This window comes from Choloepus didactylus, chromosome 9, assembly GCF_015220235.1.
Source record: "Choloepus didactylus isolate mChoDid1 chromosome 9, mChoDid1.pri, whole genome shotgun sequence".
Taxonomy (NCBI): Eukaryota; Metazoa; Chordata; class Mammalia; order Pilosa; family Megalonychidae; genus Choloepus; species Choloepus didactylus.
The window spans coordinates 121068966-121095967 of NC_051315.1; the positions used below are offsets into that span (position 1 = coordinate 121068966).

The following is a 27002-nucleotide window of genomic DNA, read 5'->3' on the forward strand; positions in this document are numbered from 1 at the left end:
ACCTTGCATTGGTATGGAATATTTGTTACAATTTATGATAGCATATTTTTATTAATTGTATTATTAATTAAAGTCTGGGTTTTAATTTAAGGTTCACTGTTTGTGTAGTGTAGTTCCATGGATTATTAAAAAAATTTTAGTTCCGTTACTATTTGTAAATCTAACATTTCCCCTTTTAAACATATTCAGATATATATTTCAGTGCTGTTAATTGTGTTCACGGTGTTGTGCTGTCATCACTCATATCCATTACCAAACATGTCCATCACTTCAAACAGGAGCCCTGTACATTTAAAGACTCAACTTCCCATTCCCTGTCCCCACCCTGTCCCCTATATATGTGTTTGCTTATTTTAATTATTTCTAATCAGTGATATAATACAATATTTGTCCTTTTGTGTCTAGCTTATTTTACTCTGCATGATGTCTTCAAGGTCATCCACATTGTCACATATATCAAGACTTCATTCATTTTTACAGCTGAATAATATTCCATTGTATGTATAGACCATGTTTTGTTTATCCTTTAATCAGTTGATGGACTCTTGAGTTGCTTCTATCATTTGGTAATTGTGAATAATGCTGCTATGAACATTGGTGTGCAACTATCTGGTTGAGTTCCTGCTTTCAATTCTTTTGGGTATATACCTAGTAGTGGGATTGCTGGGTAATATGGTCATTCTATACTTAGCTTTCTGAGGAATTGCCAAACTATCTTCCATAGTGGCTACACCATTTTACACTCCCACAAGCAAAGAATGAGTGTTGCTGTTTCTCCACATCCTCTCCAACACTTGTTATTTTCCATTTTCTTAACGGCAGCCACTCTAATGGGTGTGCAATGGTATCTCATTGTAGTTTTGATTGGCATTTCCTGGTGGCTAATGATGTTGCGCATCTTTTCATGTGCTTTTTCTATTCAAGTCTTTTGCCCATTTTTAAATTATATTGTTTGTCTTTTTGTTGTTAAGTTGAAGGATTTCTTTATATATTCAGGATATTAATATCTAATCAAATATGTGGTTTCCAAATATTTTCTCCCATTATGTAGGTTACATTACTTTCATGGTTAAGTACTTTAAGAAACAAAAGTTTTTAATTTTGATTAAGCCTCATTTATCGAGTTTTTCTTTTATCACTTGTGCTTTGGGTATAAATTCTAAGAAACCATTGCCTAACACAAGGTCCTGATGTTTCCCTACCTTTTTTCAAGGAGTTTGAAGGTTCTAGTTCTTATGTTAAGTCTTTGATCCATTTTGAGTTGGTTTTTATATATGATATGAAGTAGGTGTCTGCCTTCTGTTTTTGTAAATGGAGATCCAGTTTTCCTAGTACCATTTGTTAAAGACCCCGTTGAGGGGTCTTTGCCACCTCGTCTAAAATGATCTGGCCATAAATGTGAGGGTTGATTTCTGAGCTCTCAATTCTATTCCATTCATCTAAATGTCTGTCTGTGTCAGTATTGTGCTGTTTTGATTGCTGTGGCTTTGTAATAAGTTTTAATGTAGGGAAGTGTGAGTCCTTCAACTTCATTCTACTTTTTCAAGGTGGCTTTAGCTGTTCGGGGCCCCTTACCCTTCCATATAAATTTGATGGTTGGCTTTACCATTTCCACAAAAAGTGTTGTTAGAATTTTGATTGGCATTGCATTGAATCTATAACTTGCTTTGGGTAGTATTGCATCTTAATGATATTTACTCTTCCAGTTCATGAACACAGAATATCCTTCCTTTTATTTAGGTCTTCTTTAATTTCTTCTTGCATTGTTTTGTTGTTTTCTGGGAACAACTCCTTTACATTCTGGAGTAGATTGATTCCTAGATATTTGATTCTTTGATTGTAAATGGAATTTTTTTCTTGATTTCTCCTTCTGATTGTTCATTGCTTATGCACAGAACCATTACTGATTTTTGGGTGTTGATCCCACAAGCAAAGAATGAGTTTGTTGATCCCACAAGCAAAGAATGAGTATTTGTTACAATCACTTTGCTGAATTCCTTTGTTAGCTCTAGGAACTCTGTTGTGGGTTTTTCAGGGTTTCCTGTATATAAGATAATACCTGCAAATGGGGAAAGTTTGAATTCTTCCTTTCCAATTGCATGCCTTTTATTTATTTTTCTTGCCTAATTTTTCTAGCAATTGATCAAGGCCTGATGAAAGTATAAGGAGAAGCTCTTTCTCACTTCTCTTCCTTTAGTCTCCTGCAGGGCAGACTTCATGGGCATATGACCTGTGCAGTTGTTGACTTAATGCTCCTCTTTCATCATCTTGAAATTTGTATTAATTTTTTTAAATTCAGTTTTATTGAAATATATTCGCATATCATACATTCATCTGTGGTGTACAATCAACTGTTCACAGTACCATCATATAGTTGTGCATTCATCACCCCAATCTATTTTTTGAACATTTTCCTTATACCAGAAAAAGTAAAAATAAGAACAAAGAATAAAAGCGAAAAAGAATACTCAAATCATTTCATTTAGTTTTTTGTCCCTATTTTTCTACTTGTCTATCCATACACTGGATAAAGAGAGTGTGATCCACAAGGCTTTCATAGTCACACTGTCAGCCTTTTGTAAACTACATTGCTATACAATCATCTTCAAGAGTCAAGGCTGCTGGGTTGCAGTTTGATAGTTTCAGGTATTTACTTCCAGCTATTCCAATGTATTACAATCTAAAAAGGGTTATCTATATAGTACGTAAGAATGCTTACCAGAGTGACCTCTCGACTCAATTTGGAATCTCTCAGCCACTGAAACTTCATTTTGTTTCATTTTGCATCCCCCTTTTGGTCAAGAAGATGTTCTCAGTCCCACAATGCTGGGTCCAGATTCATCTTCAGGCGTCATATCCTGCATAGCCAGGGAGATTTACACCCTGGGAGTCAGGTCCCACATAGTGGGGAGGGCAGTGAGTTCATCTGCTGAGTTGGGTTAGCTTGAGAGAGGGCCACATCTGAGCAAAAAAGAGGCACTCAGGGGGAGACTCGTAGGCACAATTATAAGCAGTTACAGCCTCTCCTTTGCAGTAACGAGCTTCATAAGGGCAAGTCCTGAGATAGAAGACTCTGCACACCAAACTGCCAGTCCTCAATGTTTGTGACAACATCAGCAACAATCCAAGTGAGGAAGTCCAACACTTCCTCATTTCTCCCCAGCTCCTCAGGGGGGCCCTGCATATATATTTTTATTCTCTGCCCAAATGACTTTGAGATGTGTCACTATTTCACACTAACCTATGAAAACCTACCAGATCTCACTTTCTATTCAAAGTTCCATGTAATTATGGTATTTGAATGAACTGTATGAGTTAAATTATTTAGGAAATATAGATCCTGCACCAACTAAACATCCCTTCCCTTGATCTCACATGGAATTCGAAGTTTTAAAACACAGTATCTTCCTTTACCCTTTGGCCCTTTTTTGCCCTAGTCCTAATCAGATCTGCTTCATTCATATCTCTAGTTGAAGTCTGGACTCTTTTTCAGCTTTTCTAAACAGTTGCTGACACTCATATCTGCCGAGTTCTAGCTCTGAGTTTCAGGTGTCACATAGATACCCAAAGTTCCAGAGACCCATCAGGTTATACACAAAGGGATCAGCATCTCAGGAAATTCATATTAATTTTTGAACAAAGGGATGTACATTTTCATTTAGCACTGGTCCCTGCAAATTATGTCACTGGTGGTACTTTCCTGTTCCAATTTCTCCAGGAACTTGGAGGGAGAAGGAAAGGAACAATTTTCTGCTATTTTTCTGGCCAGTTGTAAAATCTTCTTCCTTTGGGTTGTCATTTCTTTGGCCAACACTAACTTCTAGGAATGGCAAGATCGAGACTTGGGATCTGAACTTCTTAAGCCGTTCCAGTCATTACCCTTTGCTCCCAGTTGCACGACTAGAGGATATCCTATGGAATCACCAGCTTGTGACTTTCACCTTCTTTTCCTTGATGAGGAGGAACTTTTCCTGCCTCTGCTCACAGTCAAGGGGGTGGAAAAGATGACCCTATAAAAAGATTCTTGTTTTTTATTTTTTGATTGTCTATCTTCTGAAGAGATTTGATGATTTTATCATAAGCATACCTGAACAGAGAATATTCACAGGAGAAGATCCAGCTGAGGTGGGACTGGGGGTGGGGAGGACAGCCTTGGAGTAAATACGATTGTCACTGTTTGACAGCATGAGACTGTATAAGTTTCCTGTAGACACTGCGGCAGGTAACTGAGCTTCAGCTGTTTTGCAGGTACCCTACCCAAGAGGGTTGCCTGTTGGATTTTGGGACCCAGAAGCAAGAAGCTATGGCAGGGAATGGGGCTAATTGGCTGCAAGTGGTAAAACTGGAAATGGAGTTGTGTCTCTCATTTCAGAGAAATTTTAAGGTGTGACCCCACAGAGCATTCCAAAACAGTCACACAAGTATTCCTGGAAACAGTGGATATTTGGGTTCCTGCAACATAGACAGAGTTGCCAGAGAAGCAATCAAAGCCAACAAAGAGTTGCATTTGCCTTTCTGGATAAGAAAAGAAACATCTACCCTGCTTCTTCCTCCCCCCCTTCCCAGTGATGAAGATAGAACTGGGAAATGCAGATACTGCCCCTCTCCCCACTTCCAGTTCCTCAGGCCAAAACCTAACTTGTGCTTAGACAGGGAGGGAAAGAGAGCTTTAAGTTGCACTTAAGAGTGCAGCTATAAATTGAATTAGACTGGCTGGAGATTTTAGTAACTGAAAATGACTGGAAACTATTAAATCTGCCCCAGAGTCACAATATGATGGGGAAGAGAGATTTGACAGAACACATTTAGTCTATTAGTTGAAGAAACTTGACAATGCATCATGTTTTTGCCTTGTTTAACTCAGGTTGATTAATCAACCGTTTACCTTTGCAAGATGGCTGCCAGAAGCAGCCAGGGGAATGCTTCCTTGTTCAATTTTCATGGGGGATTGGGTAGAGAAAGAAGAAAGAGAGGAAGAGAGGAAGAGAGGAAGAGAGAGAGAGAGACCCCTTCTATATAACTCCTTCCTTCCTTTGGATTGGGTCAATTTAGACCCATGTCCATCCGCAGACCAATAATGTTGCAGAAGAAGGCTGGGCTCTGATGGGCTTGAGCTAGCCGGTATTCATCCCTGGGGCCCAATGGAGCCAGAATCTTCTGTCTCACATGGGTTATGTGTAGAAAGATGGATTCCTGCATAAAATCAGTCAAGGAGGAGAGGAAAAGGGGATGCTGCTGAGTAGGCCACCAAACTCTCCACTACATGGGTATCACCATATGCAATAATCATCTGCTCCCATCTTGGAAATCACCCATGGGACCCTGGGCAGTGTTGATCAATCTCCTTTGGGCAGCTTCATGCCAAGGAGCAACTTCATTACTCATAGTCAAATAGGGTCACTTATGCCCAGATGGGGAAAGGACAGGTGTCACTTCTAGCATGTAATTGGTGAACAACAGACCTGTTAATCATCCCCACCTGTCTTTCCCCAAATGAGCTGCCTTAGGAAAGACATCTCTACTCACTAACCCATAATGAGTCAACCTTGGCATTTGTCACTTTGAAAGAACCTCTGTTAATTTTTTTTCTCTTTTCTTGCTGCTTCCTGGAACCAAGCTCAAAAAACAGAATGTAAAATTCATCACCTCTGTGATTTGTTCATTCTTTCCATGCTATAAACTTGGCTGGTGCACTCTTCCTCGGTGATCCATTGAACATCCCTCTTTAGTTTGCTGCTTAATTTTTCATTTTGAACAGTTGAATGCCACAGCATTAGTGGTTGAAAATGATTAACATATATTTTTTAAAGTAGGCTTCTTAGAGCATTATAAAAGAAACCAAGCATATTTTCTTAGTGTTATTTTTAAAAAGAAAGTTTTATTGTGATTTTAAAGTTTTGGAAAACGTCTATAACCTGGTGCTCTTCCAGATTGAGGACATCTGCACATTTTGCAGTTAAATGAAGTATTTGCCTGAAGGCAGCTTATGTGAATGATCTAGAAATAAAGTCTCTTTGCATGGGGAATACTCTCAAACACTTTACTCAGCCTTATAAATAGTCACCAACTCCACTCTCCCAGGCTTAATTACTGTCAGTGTCAAGTAAGTGACAAAGTTTTGCTCACTGTTCTTTTTCCTTACTTTGGGACAGTAATGGTACATGAGAAAATATGTGATTAAACTGGTAAATGTTAATTTGGAAGATGCTTTGTGAATCTGCTCCTTTTTTTCCCTTTGTTTTTCTATCCTTCTACCTCCCTCCCTTTTCATGCCTCCAATTTATGCTGATTTAAGATCTTCCTGTAGAAGTTAAGTTTCAGACTCTGGAATTAGTTAAACTGCCTGGGGACAAACTCTACTCCGCCTGTTTCTGGCTGTATGACCTTAAGCAAGATACTGAATCCTTCCAGGCTCTCCATGTTCTGCAATAGCAAAATCATCATCATCATCATCATCATCATCATCATCATCATCATCATCATAATACCTACTTTATACAGCAGTTGTGGAGATCAAGCAAGTTAATACATGTAATGCACTTAAAAAAGCATCTGGCACATAGAGTGTGCTGGTTTGAATCAATTATGTAACCCAGGAAAGCCATGTTCTTTTAATCCAATCTTGCAGGAGCAGACCTACTGTGGTGGGATCTTTTGGTTAGGTTGTTTCCATGGAGACATGACACCACCCATTCAAGGTGGGTCTTAATTAGTTTACTGGAGTCCTTAAGAGAGCTGAGCGTCGACACAGACCCAGAGGCCTAGAGATATAGACTGAAAGATGTTTGGAGAAAAGCTAAGAGATGAAATACAGAGTTTGCCCCTGGTGCAGCTAGGAGAGGACCTGCAGATGCTTAGAGAAAAACACCCTGGGAGAAACAAGGACACACAGGAGCTGAGAGAAAGGAGCTAAGACAGAAGCTCAGACACATTTTGGAGAAAGCAATGGAAACCAGAAGCTAAACCCAGGGAGGCAGTTTCAGCATTGACAGCCGTGTGCCTTCCCATGTGACAGGGGAACCCTGGATGCCATCAGCCTTTCTTCAGAGAAGGTATCATCCCATTGATGCCTTAATTGGGATATTTTCATGGCCTTACAACTGTAAATTTGTGAACTAATAAACCCACATTGTAAAAGCCAATCCAGTTCTGGTATATTGCATTCCAGCAGCTTTAGCAAACCGAAACAGAGTACATGCTCAGGGAATGTTAGTTGCTGTTGTTATTATTCCTTTATTACCCTTGCTACCTCACACCTTTGAATCTCAACTACCTTATCTGCAAAATTGGGTGGCTACTTGGTTCTCATGTTCAAATGAACTATATGAGCCAGAATAAGGAGCACAGAAGTAGTAACCATTAATAAAATGTTGGTTTATTGACATTGGGCACTTCCTGCCAAGGCTGTTGTTCTGGTTTGGTAATGCTGCCATTATGCAAACTTCCAGAAATGAATTGGCTTTTATTATGGGGGCTTATTAGTTTACAAATTTATAGTTCTAACGCCATGAAAATGCCCAAACTAAGGCATCAACAAGAGGATACCTTCACTGAAGAATGGTCAGTGTCATCTGGAACACCTCTGTCAGCTGGGAAGACACATGGCTGGCCTCTGCTGGTCCTTTGCTCCCAGGTTGTGTTTCAAAATGACGTTCTCCAAAATGTCTCTCTCAGCTGCTCTTGGGGCATTTTGTCTTCTCTTGGCTTCTCCAGAGCAAACTCTGGGCCAGCAACTCAAAGCATCAGCAAGCATCTGGGTCTGTGTTGGCTCTTTTTAAAAGACTCCAGTAAACGAATCAAGACCCACTCTGAATGGGTGGGGCCACACCTCCATGAAAATCTAATCAAAAGTATCACCTACAGTTGGGTAAGTCACATCTCCATGAAAACAACCTAAGCCAAATATCCCACAAGATTGGATTAAAACATGGCTTTGGGAGGGACATAATACATCCAAACTTGCAAAGCTGTCCTCCCTTTGCACAATCATTAGAAGTTGACCATGCTCAGACTTCTGTCAGATACTTGTTAGCAGATGTCACTCTCCTCCAAATAAAGGACTTGCTAAAACCTTCATGCTGAGTCATGAAGCGTCATTTTATTTCAAGAACAAATTCATTTATTTTAAATGATGTTTATTCATCCATCAGGGGAGTTCTGATGATGCCAGCATTGGCCTTGCCATTCTGAAAGACAAAACTCTGTGATTCAGCCAACAGTGCTCTCCTGTGCCATCAACACCTGTGCTCACACAGGGCATATAAATGCATTGTGCTGGGCAGCTAGAACTAGAGACAGCTGGGAAAACACCATGAGATTAGCTACTGGGTGGGATCTTACTTGAAGTTGGAAAAATGTATCACCCAAGAAACATGAGGGTGAGAGGGAAAACTTGCACAAAGAATAGGGATACACTGGCTTTTTTAGCCTCTGTTTTAGTTTTCTTGGCTACTCAAGCAAATACCATGCAATAGACTGGCTTAAATAATGGGGATTTATTAGCTCATGCATTTGAGGCTGAGAAAAAGTCCAAATCAAGGCATCATCAAGGTGATGCTCTCTTCCTAAAGACTGGCATTCGGGGGCTGGCTGCCGGCAATACTTGGTCCTTGGCTCCTCTGTCACATGGCAGTGCACAGGGGGGTCTCTCACTTCTCCCTCCTCTTCTGGGTTCTGTTGATTTCAGCTTCTGGTTATTCCTTCAGTGGATTTCTCTCTCTCTCTCTCTGAATTTCATTCTGCTTGCAAAGGACTTTAATAGTAGGATTAAGACCCACACCTTAAATGAAGTAGCCTCATTAAAAGGTTCTATTTACAGTGGGTTCATACCCAAAGGAATGGATTAAGTTTAAGATCATGCTTTTCTGGGGCACATACAGCTTTAAACCACCATGGCCTCAAAACTGTGAGCTAACAAATTCCCATTTTTTGAGCCAACCCACTATATGGTATTTGCTTGAGCAGACAAAGAAAATAAAACAGACCATATACACACAGAAATGTTAAGATTTTTAGCTACATTTTTCTCTGTCTCCTTGAAGAGTCTCAATCTTTTCCTCACTTCTTTGGCCAAAATTGTTCAAAATCTGATTCCTTGGCATCTTGCCCCTGGTGTTGAGGCAACATAGGAACAAACCACTGTTCCAATATATAATAGGGAGCCTTTTCTGATCTTTACTTCCTGGGACACCAAACCTCATACAACAATTGCTTCGCTCTCTACTTTGACATCACCTTTGCCCTCCTCTTTGCCAAACAGCAATTTGTAGAATGTCCTGATTGGAAATGATCTCATATATCATGTCATCCACACACTTCATTTGTCATATTTAAAAATAAAGGAATTAAAACTACGTTTTGGAGACATTTAGCAATATTCTTGAGGGCACTTGCAGATGGGACAATAATCACAGCTTTTTCCATTACATCCTGACTCTCAAATTAAAAAAAAAAAAAGGTCCTGCTGTCAAAAATGAAGGAAGAAAGAAATAACTGATCTAATTTAGTGAGAGTTTATCTGACATTTCTTTGGGCTTCATAAAAGGTCACTGTGTGGTCTACTGCCTTTATTACTAAAAATATTGCTAGGTTTAAAATAATCATCATGTTGCTCAAAATAGTAACCTTTACAAGGTTACAGTAACCTTCACAAATGCTATACAAGCAGCAGGGAGGAGAATCAAGTTTCCTTAAAGTTGAGACTCTCCTGGTTTCATCCACTGTCATTCTACCCCAACAAATGGCAATTCATTCTGCAATTCTACGTAAGAAGAGAGACTCTTGCTCCTACTTCAGCTTTGCCATGGCTGTTGCTCGTGATGTGAAAAAAGAGGGGTGTATTGTGTGTGGATAGCAATTTTGTCCAGGTGTTTGGCCCAAAGACAACACAATTTGCCATAAAACAATCCTTGCACCTGTGTTTTGTGGCGCTCATAGCAACATGGTAGGATCTAGAATCCCTGACATATTCATGGCCTGAAACGGAGAGAGTGAAGAGTAAAGTAATAAATGGGACAGAGTTCACCAATGCAGTAGGAATCGTTCAAAGCCAAACAAATAAATGTTTCTAAGTATTTAGTGCAAGTCCACCTCTGGAGGTGCTGTAAAAACAACAAAAAAAACAAAAAACAAAAAACAAAAAAAAAGAAAAGACTGAATGTGGGACTTTATGGAGGGGCATTTTTGAAGGGGCTATTTCAGGAAGAGAGAAAGTTAGATGGCCAAAGGATTCTTGACAGAATAAAAGTGGATTAGTCTTTTGTTTGAGTACAAACAAATTTTGTTGGGAAGGAGGGAAACCCAAATGATTTTTTCCCTGTCCATTTCATTCAAACCTGCCTGCACTCAATTGGCTTCTGTATCCTGCTGATTATGCCCTGAATATTACTCAAATTTATGCCAATAACATAAAAACATTCTCAGTTTTGTTTTGTATCTAAAATATTTTAGTTAAAACGTTACGAAATCTTCAGTTCTGCAAGGCCTGTTGGTTTTTCCAGTTCAATTTGACCTCTACTATGAACAAGGCATTGTGTTAGTTGTGTTATCTGCCATAGTTGGTAGAACTCACAGATGCCTAAGACATGGTTTTATCCTTAAGAAGCTTAGAAGCAGTAAGGAAGACACAGGTATTCAACTTACCATGATAGAAGGCAAATGATGATTAGTGCTACATGAGAACAAATCATGGTGCTTGGAGATCCTTTTACACATGAACAAAGCAATCTTTAATGTGTGGAGACAAAGGAAGAGCACCCAAATGAGAGCAGACAAAGGTTATTTACTCAGATCTTCCTATAACAATGGAGTCAGCCATCATCACTTATGTTAGGCAGAGACTCCAAGGCAGGTAGGGGCGTAGGAGAGCTTTACAGTGGGAAAGGAAGGACTGCAGGTATGTCCTGATTGGAGACTGTGGGCCTGGGGAAGCAGGAGAAGGCCAAGTAGAAGCAGGTCATCCTATGTGATTGGTTAGAAGGGCATATTTGTTTCTTGTTGGTTTGTTCTGAGTTGGAAGAGGGGGCAAATGATACAGAAGCCATCAATTTTTTAACAATCAAGTTCTGGATGTTTTGAGCTGATGGTTGCAGGGATTGTGGTCTAGCTTCCTGGGCTGTTGCTGTAGATGGTGGGTCAGAGTTCTGTTTTATATATGGTTGGCCGTTATCCATTTGTTTATTCGGTCTCTCAAATGGCATATTCTCAAATGTAAGAAATAACTCTGTGGTCACACATGTATTTATCTAATTCATTTCTCTAACAGGCATATGTGATCTTACAACACCCTTGATTAAGAGGACTCGGGCCTGAAGAATGTATTTTTGCCTCCTTGGTTTACCTATAAAGCCTTTTACGATGTAGCTTCAGTTTCCCTTCTCTGCTTCACACTGAGTGCCTTCCTCAGCACACCGTGCTCCAATCTCATCAAATGCCTAGTTGCGTTTCAGACCACGCATGTCTGGCTCTTTGTTCATGATATCTTTTTTTGCCCTGAACATTCTTTCTTCAGTCCTTAGAGTCCTCACTCTCCACTTCCTTAAATGACTCCCTTGTACCTAAAAAGCTGAGTTCATTTTTTTTTTTCCCTTGGAAGTACCCCAAATGTCACCAGGCAGCATTAAACATTCCCTTCCTTATGCCCTTTCTATGGCAGTCCATGTAGAGTTGTATTATAGCAATTATTATATTGTCTTGTTAGATTTTGATGTATACATCATTTCCCCTATAATTATGGGTATAAGGCTGAGTATGATTCAAATCTTTGTTCCAACTCTCTAGCATAGTGCCCGATGCTCAGTAGTCACTAAAACAGTGTTTAGTAAATGGAAGGACATGAACCTAGAGTGTGGAGGAAAGACACTGGGTCCCAGGAAGATGTCAAGGATAATGGATTCATCAGGGACATTTGTCGGGTCTATGATACCGTCTGGCTGAATAGAGAAATCTTTACAGAAGCATATTCGTGCTTTTTTATTAGTGAATAAAACAAGGTACGCATGATTCTCAGTGCCTGTGATGGTTAATTTCATGTGTCAACTTGGCTCCGTTATAGTGCCCAGTAGTTTGGTCAAGCAAGCACCAGCTTGATTGTTACTATGAAGGTGCCTTGGACATAGATTGCATCTTGGGCTGATTGCATCTACAATACACAAAGGAGATTGCTCTCAGCAATGAGAGGAGACTCCTCATCCAATCATTTGGGTGTTGTAAAACCAGAAATGAAGATTTCAGAAGTCAGAAAATTCTTGCCTCTACTCCAGTTAGCTAGATTCCCCTAGGGAATTCAACCTCCCCTTCACTGGAGTTTCCAACTTGCAGCCTGACCTACAGAATTTGGACCTACCAATCTCCATGATGTAAGCCTGTTCCTACAATAAACCTCTTAATATTTCCAATAGATAGATCGATAGATAGATAGATGATAGACAGATAGATAGATAGATATAGAGATAGAGAGAGATCATGTCAGTTCTGTTTCGCTGGAGAACCCTGGCTAACACAATGTCTCATTTATATAAATTCTAATTGATGTAATAAATTCAAAGAGCAATGATTCATTTATCTCTGACCTTAATGAGTTTCCCTGAGTCTAGTTCAGTTCATCCCAGCCTTTAGACTCCTTATTTGTCTTGTGCTTCTTCTCAGCCCCCACCCCCACCCCCACCTCACTGTAAAGGCCACACCGCACGGGCCTCAGTGCAGGGAGGTAGGAGCTGCCTGGCTCTCAGGCTCTTACTGGGATTCCCTAGACTAGAGGTACAAGCTCCTTCTCCTTTACCCAGAAAAACCCATAGAGGTTCAGGTCTTGCCCGTTTCATGCATTATTTACACCAGTGGTCCTCAACCAGGGGACATGTGGCAATGTCTGGAGACATTTTTGGTTGTCACAACTGGCATCTAGTGAGTCAAGGCCAGAGATGCTACTAAACATCCTACAACGCCCAGGACAGCCCTCTGCAACAAAGAATTATTCAGCCTCAATATTACTGACCCTAACATATTTAGTCAAAGGCCATTTGTTTATTCAAAAATTAAAATCCACCTTCTTCCAAGCACACTGTGACTATTTTTTTCTATGAACTGCTTATGACTCTTGGAGAAAAAAAGCGATAAATATTTGGCAACAGAAATTTATTGATTAGTTTGCAACATTAGTTACAACATACATAACTTCATCACATAGTTACAATCCAGTATTATAATTTGTGCTTTGTAGGATAAGCAAACATTTATTCAAGCACAACAAAAGTCAACACACAATTATTTGTGATTGTTTAAAAAATAAATATATCCTTTTCCATTTAGTAGCACAAAGAACCTTCAGTTTCAGGTGACGGGTATATTTTAAAATTTGCCATTTGGTTAACGTGTCAAATGAAACATATTAGCTAAATTTGGACTATTTGTGTAATAAATGCCTAATGAGCACTGGGAAAGCGTCCCAGAGGGAAAAGAATGGCTCACAGGAAACCCTTCTTGACATCTGAAAATGTGGATGACTAGAGCAAGTAAGGCCAACACTGATGGCGTGGGAACTTGTTTACATTTAAAATTACTTCACAATCTTTAAAAATAGTGGAAAGACTTCAGGAAATCTTTAATAAACAGCTACTTTGAGCATGAAAATAAATGTGAGTATAGCTCATTTAGTTCAAAGAATAAAAGACTTATTAGGGAGAAGACAGATACCTTTATTTTTAATAACATTAAATATCTATTGTTAAAATACTTAAAATGTGATAGGGTTTTCTTTCCCCAAATAAAGTGTCCATCTTTGAGTCAGGAAAAGAGACAGTTTAGTCTATGATCTTAACTGGTCACGTCAACTATAAGGTATTTACCTTGCATCAGTCATCATAAATATCACTGTAGAAGCACATTTGGCATATGGATGCCAAGATATTCATAATCAAATGATCAGAGTCCAAATGTAACTATATAATTTAAGATAAGGATCTCTTTATGTTTTATGAACCTCTAAACCAACTCAATGTATTAAGATAGCAGTCTCTTCATAATGTACAATAAAAATAAAATGAAAGTTTGCATTTCATATAATTTAATAGACAAGCAGATTTCATCTCAAAAGACTTTTTTTTAGTAAGAAAATTTTCCCTTAGGGTAAGAATTCTGTAATCACATTACCAAAGTAATACAGTGATGGAAACAAGACAATCTTCAATCTTGCTCTCCCTTAGCTAAATGTCAAGGATGTTCTGGTTAGCTAGGAGCTCAAATATTGTTGGGGAGAGGTGGAATATTTATCAGTGGGTTGCAGTGAATAAATGAAATGATCTCAGTAGGAGACATTGACAGACTCTTGTATTTCTGTTAATATCCACTGATAACAGTTGAAAGTGGAAATCTTCTATATCAAATTCTTGGAAATTTCTTACCCACATCTTTAGTGTTTACCTGGGCTGAATGCTCAGAAAAGTAAAATAAAAGTTGCAGAATTGTGAATGAAATTATTTTGACCAGTGAATTTGTGTCTGGTTGATTCACATAATTGGAGATACTAGAAGTCATTTTGTATTATTAAAGATACATGAGTGCAGCTTTCCTGGAATTGGGACCTAGTCATAAGCTTTCTAATTTGGGGCCCATTGAAGTTTCTCTTTTTCCAATCACTCTAATATAAATTCTTTTGGATTCACCCACAGGTTGTATTGATTTGCATAAACCTATAGTTTGCTTTTCCTCAGATTTATTCCATGTGCAGTAGGCTCGAGCAGCAGATTTCTTATAGCTCTGCTAATGTGATGCAATGTTTTGAGAAAGTTGAGAGCATTTTGCAAACCACTGTGATGTAAGCTGGAATAAAGGAAAGGGTTACTATAGAGGGAAAGCTACATTATCCCAGTTCCAAGAGCCAGTCAAAGAGGCTTGGAGTCCCATCCTTCCTCTCCTCATGCATTTTGCAATACTGGACAACAGCATGGAAGATATCCCCCACTTTCCAGGACTTCTGATGAACCAGCCGCACAACATCTAGAAACTAAAATAAAGCATAGAGTTAGGGCTCACACAGAACAGAGGGTCCTCAGAAGTCATCTCATTCAACCACTCTCCCAAGCTTTAATTCTTTTTAAATATTCTCCCCAATGGCTGTCCAATCTGTGTTTGAATGTCTATGACAGGGGACTATTGTCAAAGACAACCTATTTACTTTTTAGACAGTTCAGATTGTTAGAGAGTCCTTCTTTCAACTGAGGGGGAATTTTCCTCACAGCAATTCTCTTGCATTGATTGTAGGGGGGCCAGATAGAATGAAGCTAATTCTTCTTCCAAAGGTCTTCTAGATACTTGAAGTATTTCCTAAGATCTGCTTTTCTCTGGGTTAGATCACCCCTCTGATCAAACTGTAAAATGGTTCTGGTTCCCTCTATCTCTATCACAAATGATTTCTAATTGGATATGTACATTTGGGCCAAATAAACCAAGTGCTAAACTTTTGGGTAGGGCCGCCTACTAGTTCCTCACTCCATCTTAAAATGCCTGCCTCACTCCTGCCAAATGCTCAGATCAAGTATCAAGAGAAGGCTTTCCATAGCAAAAGGAAAAGGAAAGATAGAGTTGATATCCTACATTTGTCACCTCCTTCTTGGTACAAGCATCAGTTGGCCACAACCTAGAAACTTCTAGACTGAGTGAAGAGTGAGTTTGGAGGATGGGAAGATGGGGGAATCATTACAGAGCATTTCCTTCAGAACACAGTGTGATGGAATCCGGAGTTTAGGCCTCTTAAACTCCTTAGTCAGATACTTCTTAAGAAAAGTAACAATTATTAAGAACTAGAAATTTTTGTAAGCACTTTCACATGTGTAATCTCATTCCATTCTGTGAGCAACCCTGTGAAGTAGGCATTTGAGATGAAAAATTGAGGGCTTGGGAGACAAAAAGTTGGCAGTAGAATCATGGTCTTTAAATACCCTAGTAAAGTGCTCTTTCTACTACACCAGAATGATGGAAGGAGAACATGGGGGTGACATATATCTGGAGCAATGGGAGAAAGGACAGACTGAATCTAATATAATTTTTGTGAGGATGAAAGCCCTATTTGTTAGAAAGAAGAGGATTGTGGTTTAGTTACTATTCCTTAATGTTTCTTTCTAGGATTTTTTATTTTGTTCTTTCTGTGTACACGTAGACTTTTGAGATCAGCCAGAAACTGGAATTCTAATTTCTTCCTGGCCTTTTTTTCTCCTTCTCCAGTTTGAATTTGTTAATTCATTTCAATTACTGAGAAGTTGTGTTACAGAGAATTACTATTAAATTATGTTTCTTCTCCCAGCTGTGATTGCAGAAACTACTTGAAAAGTTATAGAAATCAGGGCTGTATTGTACTTGCTTGTCTTCTGTTGGCTTAGTCAGAATAAAACAACTTTCTAGGCTAGAAAACAAAATACTTAACTTTCAGGAAACATAAACAGTACCTCAAAGAGTTTTTGAACGATGTGAAAAGCAAGATAGATGGTAGAGACAGATGGCAATTGTATTATAGATAATAAGCTCCCAGAGGAGGGCCAACAAGTTAGCCATCTTTTCATATCTTGTGCATTCACCTAGTAGGTGCTCAATAAATATTTACTGAATGACTGAAGGAATGGATGACGAAATGTCATTCAAACACTTTCAAAACTACCAAGAAGACAATCTGAAATATGACTTGACATCCAGTTTCATTGAGGATGAACCTAGAGTAAGCGTTCATTCTTGAGTTTCAGATAATGCATTTGCACATATATAATTGAAAATTAATAGGCACATCTTGGATATGTGTTCAATAAGTTTCTACTGGTAAGGTAAACCATGAAAATGGCTAAAGATCATGGGTCAAGGAAAAGGCTGAACAGAACCTAGCGCAGGGCAATAGTAGCTAGTGGGCAAGGAGCAAAGAAGAGCTGGTCATGAGGTATGCCTCTCATCACCTCGTGGCCAGCACTGGGCGTGTACGTTCTGGGGGTGAGATACCCAGGACCACTCTTCACTGCTCACTGCAAGAGCAACAGAGGGCCAGCTCCATTCAGCAACATCAGTCTCAGTGAAAGAATTTCAGAGAAATTCTTCTTTGTCTGGGACCCCTCACAACCCTGCCTTGCTTCCCATCTGATTCCTGACATTTTAGGGAACAGAGGGGAAACTTTAGGTTAAGGCTTTGCTTAGCATGCAAAATACCCTCAGGAAGGGGAACTTTCCAGGCTGCTATAAGTAAATTATTGAGACACATAAAAATAATTTTGGGAAATATTACTTGTATCTCAGTATGCATGAAATATCCAAGATATGTTTTTGATTAGCCAAAGTGGTCAAAACACAATGCCTCAGATTAGCGGTCCTGAAGGGGAGAAAGGCGAGAAAGGCTACCATATCTTCACACAATTTGATGAATCGGTTTTTTCCAGTTCTTATTGAAGTCTAGGAAGTAGGTGTTCCTGGTAGAAAAGGGGTGACCATCAAGTTTCTGAAGTTTCACCAAAAGAGAAACTTCTAGGTGGTTGATTTCTTTGCAAGAATTCCCCACAAAAGTCACCAGTGGCTTTAGGCTGGAGTTACCCCTTGAGGGTATCTCCTCACCTTTAACAAGTTTTAAAAAGATGAAGTTAACTGAAAGAACTCATAAATATAAAACTCGCCTTAATGCCTTTCTCGTTTCTCTCTGTAAACCCTGGCTTACTGGGCTACCACCTTTCCCCTCCTCTTACATTTGAGTCACTGCCCTACCCAGATACCTGAGGAAGTGAGGGATAGAAGGAAGAAGGATCCAAGCTCTGAGGAAGATGCCGATATCTGCTATACCCTTCCCAGAAGGCCCCCCAGCCTCAAGTCGGCCTCAGGAGGACCAACACCAGCTTCCTTCCATCTTTTTGGAGCCTGCTGTGTGGAGATGACTACAGCATGGTACTGACCAGTCCAAGGTTGTGAAAATGTCCCCATCAGTGAGGATACAGGTTGGGATTGGTCTCGTTATTTCTAAGTCCAGGCTGATATTGCAATAAAGCAAAATTTTAAAATGTTCTGACCCCACTAAATATAGCATGCTCTGAGGCTGTGATGACAAGCTCAGACGCTGAGACCGTGAAACATCTGCAGAGCTGATGGCAGGAAGTTCTCAGGCTTTCTTTCTTGACTCCATTTAAAAAAAAAATTTTAAATAAAAATGAAGCTAAGATTGTGAAGAAGCAAGAAAAGGCCATTTGCAGCTTATTACTGTAAACAATAGCCTTTTTAAGCCACATTTTACTTAGCAGCTGGCCCTAAATCCTTCATTGTGCCTGTCCACGTTCTTGCCTTGGTATTTTCATAATGAACACTAGCATGTTCAGGGATCCAAGTTTGTCTTTGCATTGCATCAAAAAATACAATACAAAATTCTCATTTTCTGCCATTTCACCATCAGTAATAATTAGGTTACCCTCCTATACTTCATAGGTTGCGTTTCCTTGAGCAAATATTTATTCTTAGGAAACTAGGAGAATTTAAATTCCTTGATTGTATGGATAAGGTCATTTGAAAAGCATGGTGCAGTAGAGGGCTTTTATAATCTCGGGTGCATTTAATAAATTAGATTAATTGTAAAATGATATGGTGGAATCAAAGGGAGTTTTTGCAAGTTGTGTGGGTTTTTGGAGACATGCAACGTAGATTTCTGAAAGCAGCTGCCTTCTTTTGCTCCAAGGCAGACTTAGATTTCATTTAGCACAAGTGAATTGGTTCCTACATTGCTTCTGCAATGCCTTATCATCCGTAGAACTGTGCTGGAATCACTGGGGATATTTACAAAACGGTGTTGCCCAGGTACCATCCCCGGAGGAGATTCTGATTTAATTGGTCTGGGCATCAGGGCTTGTAAAAGCTCCCCGGGTGCTTCTAATGTGCAGTTAAGTTTGAGAATCAAGGCTAAAGAACCTTTGGGTTAAAGACAATTTCTTATATTTACAAATGAAGAGTCTTAGCATCTATTTCTTCCTAATTACGTTTCCTTTCTTTGTGAGGTGTTTCTTCAAAACTGGGACCCGAAGTGTAGTTTTTTAGAAAAGTCAGGTCAACACCATCAACATTTTCTCTCTCGTTCTCCTTTCACCACTTTGCATGTGGAGTGGTATAAGAAATTAGACGGGAGGCTACTTCTCGCCTAATACCCCCTTTCTGAGGAAGGTAAGTGCACATCCATTTCTCTCTCTCAGCACATTCTGTCCTATGCAATGCCTCCAAGAAAAGGAAGTAATTCTCAATCCTGGCTTAAGGATACAAGACCTGATTTACTGGGAGGATAGTTATCAGCCCACTCCGGCTCTTCTAAGCTCATTGAATTTAAACAACAAAAAAAGAGATGGAGGGCAATGATGCTTTGGATCTGGAAAACAGGACAATTAACCACCTGGGTGTCTTTAAAAACTTACTCCCATTATTTCTGTTTGCCTTGAATTAAATAGATTAAATTTAACTGATGTCAAGGTCCTTGTGAATTAAATTTACAAAGTGTTTTCTATTATTCGGTATTAGAATTATTATCAACAATCTTTCCTCTGGAATTTAGCAGAGTTTAAGGTCACTTCAAATTGTGCCACTCCTACAGGATATTTCTTAAGGAAGTGGGTCTCAAATTTCAGTGATCATCAGAATCACTTTACTTGGGGGAAGTTGTTTTAAAAAATTGCATAATCCTGGGCACCATTCCCAGAAAGTGATCAGGTCCCAGAAAGGGCCTTGGCATGTGAATTGTGAATAAGTCTCCCAAGTGATTCTGGCTCGTGGGCACAGTCTGAGAAATATTGTTTTCGGGTGTTTTTAAGCTTCCTTGTCCAGAGTAAAGTTCCCATAATATTTCAAAGTTGCTATTTACAATGTGACCTTCTTTTGAGTTCTCTTCTCCCTGAACTAGAATGTAAATTCCAAGAGGGTAGGAGAGTTAGTTTCTTTTGTTCCCAGATGTATCCCCAGAGCTTAGAATAGTGTCTGTCATGTGGTAGCTGCTTAATGAAATGAATGTTCTGAAAGGGCCCCTTTCACATGGGCTTAGTATTTAATGATTAAACAAAACCCAAAGGAAAGGGAAACCTTCTTGACAATGAAGATGCCATTTGTCAAGAGAGGAGTGGCAATGCACAGAGAACCCAGAATGCTTGGAATTTGCCTTCTGAGTTGAAAGAACCCTGAAATTAGTTAGAAACTGACTTTAAGTGTCCTCCAACAAGTTCAGAGAAAGGAAAGGTGAGCTGCTTCATTATTTATTCACAATATCCTCCCAGCTGTCACCTTTAGCACATGCCTGTATTTTCACAAGGCATGAGGGTTAATTGGTTGGGAGCACCATAAGGAAAACATGTTGACTAAATTAATATGTCCCAAAAATTTCAGGATTCAAGCAAATAGGAAATTGGGGTATACAACCATGAATGGTGTTAAATACTCGGGTGAAAGTGAGTTAAGGTGACATTTTCTGAAGTTGACAAAGGACATTTCTTTAACCTTCTCCATGATGATGGGGCGTGAATGAGAAACTGCTGCTTGTATGACACCACCTCAGTGGAAAGCCATAATCTCTCTCTTTTCTACATCACTTGAAAATGGTCCCTTAACTACCTGGCTATTTAAAACACAATCAGAATGAGGTCCCTAAATGCACCACCGAAAAAATAAAGGATATCGAAATTTTGCTTAAGGGTTTGCTTTATTTAACTAGTTCAGTCATAGGCAACCACCAGGGCCTATTTATGGAAAAGCCACTTTGTGCAGACTACCTGAAGGTGACTCTGAAAAAAAAAAAAAAAGAAAGAAAGAAGGTTTAATCCTTACAATTACATTACTTAAAAATCAGGTTCTTGAGCTGATGCTAATTGAGTGAAAAATGCATTATTTAATGTTTTTTTAGTAATACTAGTGGAACATTTATTTTGTTAGAAAAAAGTTGTGAGCAAATATGCGCACACTCATTGAAGATTGAAAATCAGGTATGGGTAAACAAACATTAAGTTAGGACATGAATTACCTAATCCAGTTATCACCGAAACACCCCTTGTTCTTGCAGGGATTTATGAGACATATTCGCATAAAGGATATTATTTTGTTTCTTCAGAAAGACGGAATGTATAAAAATCTATTCCATTATGGGAATATTTGAAAGTTCAGCATTAACACTCTTATTCAGGAAGTGGCTAGAGTTAAAGTTGGAAACCAACATGTCTCTCATTTTCCCAGGAATCTAAGAAGGTATTCCAGAGAATGTTATTTTCCTCCCCATGGCAGAAGATCTATGGGACTCTGTGTGTGGCAGTGCAAGACGGTCCCATTGGATTATGATCTTTCCCTCCATCCTTTTCACTGGGTAGGCTGGGGGTAAGGTCAGAGGAGAATTTATCAAAGAGTGGAACCACTTGTCACCTTGCAAACAAAGGGATAACAAGTGTAGAACGATACCTAGATTTGGTTGGTGCAGAGTGGTGGGCAGACCCAGCCACTAAGAGAAGTAAAAGTAACTGGTTGGAGAGAGGTTGAAGTGGAAAAGGGTATAGAAAAAAATTAGGCTTCCTCCAAGCTCTTTCCCGGAGCCAGTCCCCTCCCCATTGGCTGGTGGTATTGAGATGGGTAAGTTCTTCCAATTACGAAGTGCACTGGCAAGTAGGTAAAGTTCCTTTCATTTCAGGCTGCTAGATTTTGGCATTGGTAATTAGAGTGCAATTAGATATATATATATACGTTTAAATTCAGATTGTAAATCCAAGGTCATTTTACTTGACAGAGACACTTTTTGGATAAATAAACTTTGAGAAGTATTTTGTGGAGAAAGCAGGATTTGGGGACTAGACTCAGCCTAGTCTCTGAGGAATCTCTCACTTACCAGCATCTCTGAGCCCTGATTTGCTCATTAGTGAAATGGGGGCAATTATAACCATTCAGCTTTTCTCATAGGGTTATTAGAAACAGGTATGAGGAGATACATGGAAATACTTTGTAACCATAAGACATTGAAAGAATGTACACCAACCATGCAAGGCAGAATCCTGTTCCAAGATTTTCTATCCGAATTCCTGGGACTGAATATGATGTGATATCATGCTTTTATTACGTAACCCTATATGGCCAAAGGAATTCTTCAGTTGACTTTGAGTTAGTCCAGTGGGAAATCAATTGGTGGGCCTCATCTAATCCACAAACCCTTTAAAAGCAGAGAGTTTTCTATAGCTGGGGGCAGAAGATGTCAAGAGAGATTCAAAGCAAGGCAACCTGGAGGGGGACACATGGCAAAGACTGCAGGCATCTTCTAGAAGCTGAGAGCAGGCCTATGCTGATTGTCAGCAAGGAAACTAAATTAGCACAAGGAACTAAATTAGGACAAAAACCCAAAGGAGTCTGGAGGTGTATTTTCCCCCAGTGCTTCAACGTAAGAGCACAGCCAGGTGGGCACCTTGGTTTCTGCCTTGTGAGACCCTAAACAGAGAAACTCGTTGAACCTGCCTGAGCTTCTGCCTACAGAACTGGGTGTTGCTTTAAGCTGTTAAATTTGTGGTGATTTGTTACACAGCAATAGGAGACCAATATTTAGTCATTTGAAATCTTTAAAAAGGAATATGCTTTTAAATTTTGGGACATTGAGGTTGAAAACGTTGGCAGAGGGATGTCATGCCTGAATCTTGAGAGATGAGATTCTACCTAAGTTAGTGTTAAGTTCTAGAGATGTGGAATTTGAGTGATGATTGCTATTAATTCTGATTTAGGGGAGGATCTATTCCTCAACTTTGTATTTCTAGTAAGTAGGGAATGATGAAAAAACTTGCCTAATGACATCATGCACAGCCTGTTTTAAAGATCAGCGTGGCCTCACTTTGGTTCCTATCATCTATCAGTTCCTTTCGTTTTACCTGTTATTTAAAGGAGTGTTATGAACTGGTTGGTTCCAGAGCAAGAGAAAACCAAAAAATAACTGACTCTTTCAAAGAGTTTTCATCTCCCCAATTTACTTTTCACATCATCACTAACGAGGTGACTATTGAGGAAGTAGTAATCTTGATTCTACTTAAGTATTTAAGCAGAATGTTTCAAAGTTCTGGCTACAATTTTAAGGTGAAAAGTCAAAACCGAATCAAATAATTCAGCCTAATTGGATACACTAGGCATTTTCTGAGTTTTCGGCATTGAGGAAGACACAAGGCTCTATGATATCCTACCCCAACAGAGAAAAAATGATACCTTTTCAATCCTGTTTTCCTGAGATTTCTTAAAGTAGATGGTGGGAATCCCAAGCTCGGAGGCAGCTATCCATTGCAGAGTGGCTCGGAGCTCAGCATCAGGGCACTCTGGCTCCAGGTCAAAGTTGACAACCAGCAGGCTCCTCCGGCCACCGGCCGGTCCCACAGGCTGCCCCGAGGTGTGTTCTGAACACAGACACAAGCACAGGCTTACTATGCTTTCCACAGGGAGACTGCAGGCAATTGTGTCAAAATTATGGGAACGTGGCTTACCCTCTACGTTTTCTGACTGTCCTTTAAGAATCTCCTTTTCTTCTACTAATTCACTTGGGAAGAAAACAACAATATATGGTTGGCAATGTTTAGGAAGAGCAGGCTGTAAATGGAAGATGAGGTGATGGGTCTTATTGATCTAAAAGCTTTTGAAGTTCACTCTGCATTTATCGTTTTTGTACAGTAATGTCATGCCGAGGAGATAGCAATGTGGCTAATAGGTGGAACTACTGGGTCTGTAATAAAAATCCTCTCCCTGTCCACCCTGCCCCAAAAGAAGCCAGCTAACCTACATAGGTCTAGTTTGGATAATTGGGGGTGACCCTTTCTGAGAGACACACCCTTCTATTCTACTCAACCTCCTCTTCCATAAACCTTCATAGGTTGGAACCGCCAAGGGGAGATTCTGTAGGTCATTAGTTCTGATGTGGGAATTTATACTTCTCTTGTATTTTACTTGTCATTTAAAGGCCTATATGCTTCCATCTCATCATGATTTTTTTTTCCTATCCTATGACAGCTATAGAAGCCTGCACTTTAATCTAGGAATGTGACTTTTCTATCTGCATATGGTTCTTTTATTTGAAATAAGGGAAAAGACCATCAAATGAACTACAGAACTTAAATTATACAACAAAATACTTCCATTAGGTTGAAATTTTTGTTTCTTTTTATTGGGAGGGTTGCATAAGCCTGGGGAGTGCTTTGGAACCAGACTCATAACTGAAGTGAGCATTTCATTAGATATGGTAACTTTTAATATTTGAGGCATTTTTATATGGCAAGGACTTAATCTAGAGCCTTGTATAGAGTAGAGGACTTGGTAAAAGCTTACAAAATGAGAGCATATAGCTTAATAGCACATATAGCATATAGGCTTACGGTTGTTCTATATTTTTGTCCTGTCTAGAAATTAGAATACAGAAGTTCTTAACAATGTGTCTTTTGATGTAGAAGATTATCCCTTATATTCTCTGTTACTGCTAAGATCTGACTGATACGTTCCACAGTATTCCTGATGTTGAGAGAAGGAACCTATGGTTGATGAGGCCCCATAGAGCCATTCTTTGATTAATATCTAATTATTTGCAGAAGAATGGCCAATGCCCTAAAGGTCTAGATTTTCTGCTAGATCTCTATACAAGTGACATAAGTGAAAATGACATATGGTAGGTAGAGTTTCTGTTATCATGGAGGTGCAAAATGCTGAATATGGGTGGGAGGTTTTGGCTTTCCCTGAACACATTTAGGAGGCCTAGGCTCAGCCCAGGGAGAAAGATGCAAAAAGTAATTATTTGTTTCCTGAAGGAGAAAAAAATTCACCCCGAAGTAGTCCCCCCACCACCCCGTTCTCCTTTAAAAAAACAAACTGATGCATATATTCATCTCTCCTTTTGAATAATGGCTGTGTGAAGCAACAAAGGATAAACTGCAACCTTCAATCATTGAGGAACCCTCTGCAGGCTGGACGCCTGCTGAAATGGTGAGTTAAAAGTGCTTTAGCTATAGACAGTGATCAAGGAAATGGGTCAGGGAGCAACTTTTAACCTATACTCCTTTTTCATTTTCCTGAAATTTCAGAAATCTCTAATAACAAGCTAAACCATAATGGTCAAAAATAGATTTCAATCCATTTAATTCTCCAGAATAATCACAAACTCTAAAATTCGTCCATCCTGATCTCATGTTGCCCTCCTTGTCTGTGCCATGCTTTATGTGATTTAGTAAGGATTAAGTTTCTCTCAGTGTGTTTTTCTCTTGGTCTTTGAGAAGGTCCCCATGCTGTGGGGTTCAGTCACTGAACAGAGATGTTCAGATGCACATCTCATCTCATCCCTATCACGGCAACCGCTTGGTATTAGACACATTTGATAGTGACTGGCCCAAGTGGCTGCAAGTAAAGGAGATGCCATCCACATCAGATTCTGTTGAACAATAGTCTTTCTTGGCTGGATTGCTATAATTCACACGGATTTTTACTTTTATGTGTCCAACTAGGTAAAATGACATACACTTCTGATTATATTAATATGCTCTATCTGAAATATATCATGGGGGCAGATTTGAAACTCAGAAAGCACCCTGGTGGTAGGGTGTGGCCTTGCTAGGCCTGAGCTAGTTCTTGCTCCAGTAACGGGGAACCACAGTGCCAGGAGCTACAGAGTACAGACACGATGAAGTCAGTGGCTGGGCACAACCTGGATGATCAAGATGGATTGCCAGATGAAATCGGAGGGGTGGTTGCACAATCACTGCATCTCAGTGGCTACTTACTGAATCATGGGAGAAGATGGCATGCTTTCCTGATAAATGTCCAGGTCCATAATGCCAAGACTGCTAGTGGCACTAGTGTTGCCATTGCTGACAAAGCAAAAGTTTATATATTAATGCCAGTCTCCACCACCTGGCCACACTGTCGACCCTGAGGTCCAGCGTTCTAAGAGATCCTGTTTTTGTTCCCCAGAAGAATATTGCTTTGACTCTAGGACCCCTAAATTGTCTTTTATTTCTGACCAAATTAGGAATACTTAACGAACTACATAAACGTAATAGGCTTAAGTCAAAAGCAGTAATAATAATAATAATAATAATAATAATTTCTGATTTTTGAAGTGTCATCACATCTGGTGGATCACACCTAGAGGATAATCATCAGCATGCCTCTTTTCTTCCTCATTATAGTTACAGGAGAGAAGCTTATCTATCAGCAAGAGATTCCCTGGGTTCATCCCCAGAGACCAAGGTATTTTGAACATGCTGGCTGGGGAAGATCCCAGAATGCTCTTCATTCCCAGCAGAAACCAGTGCATTCCCTTTGCCTTTCAGGGGATTTTTTCTGAGGGACATTCTATAGAATGTGTACCTCGGTCATTGTTTTCCTATGGGACCACAGAATTTCCAGGACAAGTTAGGCAATGTCAACATTTTATAACTCCTTTATCTTAAAATCTCTGAGAAGGAGCAACATCTGATCCCTGATGTATCATGCAGAAGAAGGGATCATGGATTGCATCATTTTTGTCGGTTGCCCAAGGAACATACAGTTTAGTTTCTAGCCCAGAACCTACTGAAACATAGTAGAGTTGAGCCTAGTTTTAGGCTCTGTCTGTACCTGAGAAATGGCACTCATCCAACTTCACTAAACCCCCTGAGTTTTCTCACACATTCTCCATTTCCCAATGGAACATCTTTGCCAATCAAGATCTTCAAGGGGCAAATGCCGGGGTGCCACCTACTGGGAGAGTCTTCCCCAGGGAGTACCCTAACTAAATAGACTTCCTCAACTTTACATTCTTGCCTTGGATTTGGGGTGGATACTGAATACATTCACAGATTGAAAACTGATGATTTAAATATTGAACTGGAGGTAACTAAACCTAAAAACTTCTGCTGTTAAGACCCCAAAGTTGAGGTCTTCTTTGTCCCTGTCTCTATCTTGTGACATTTCCTTCCATATCTTAGAATTTTAGACAATTGTTTAACATGGTGAAATGTGCCAAAGTATGAGGACTGAACTGCCAGAAATAAAATTTTCAAAGA

The 27002-nt window shown here is 39.6% G+C and overlaps 1 protein-coding gene across 1 annotated transcript in view; it reads right to left on the reverse strand.

Annotated features, from left to right (window-relative positions):
• Positions 1–13153: 13153 nt before the first annotated feature.
• The window catches only part of LOC119544298 (SPHK1 interactor, AKAP domain containing), a 208567-nt gene continuing 194718 nt past the window's right edge, over positions 13154–27002 (reverse strand). The window contains exons 9-12 of the mRNA XM_037849670.1: positions 25737–25823; positions 23463–23515; positions 23191–23375; positions 13154–14998 (exon numbers count right to left, since the gene is read on the reverse strand). Of these exons, the coding sequence (XP_037705598.1) occupies positions 14855–14998; positions 23191–23375; positions 23463–23515; positions 25737–25823 (469 nt within the window). The 3' untranslated portion in view covers positions 13154–14854. The remainder of the gene's footprint in view (positions 14999–23190; positions 23376–23462; positions 23516–25736; positions 25824–27002) is intronic.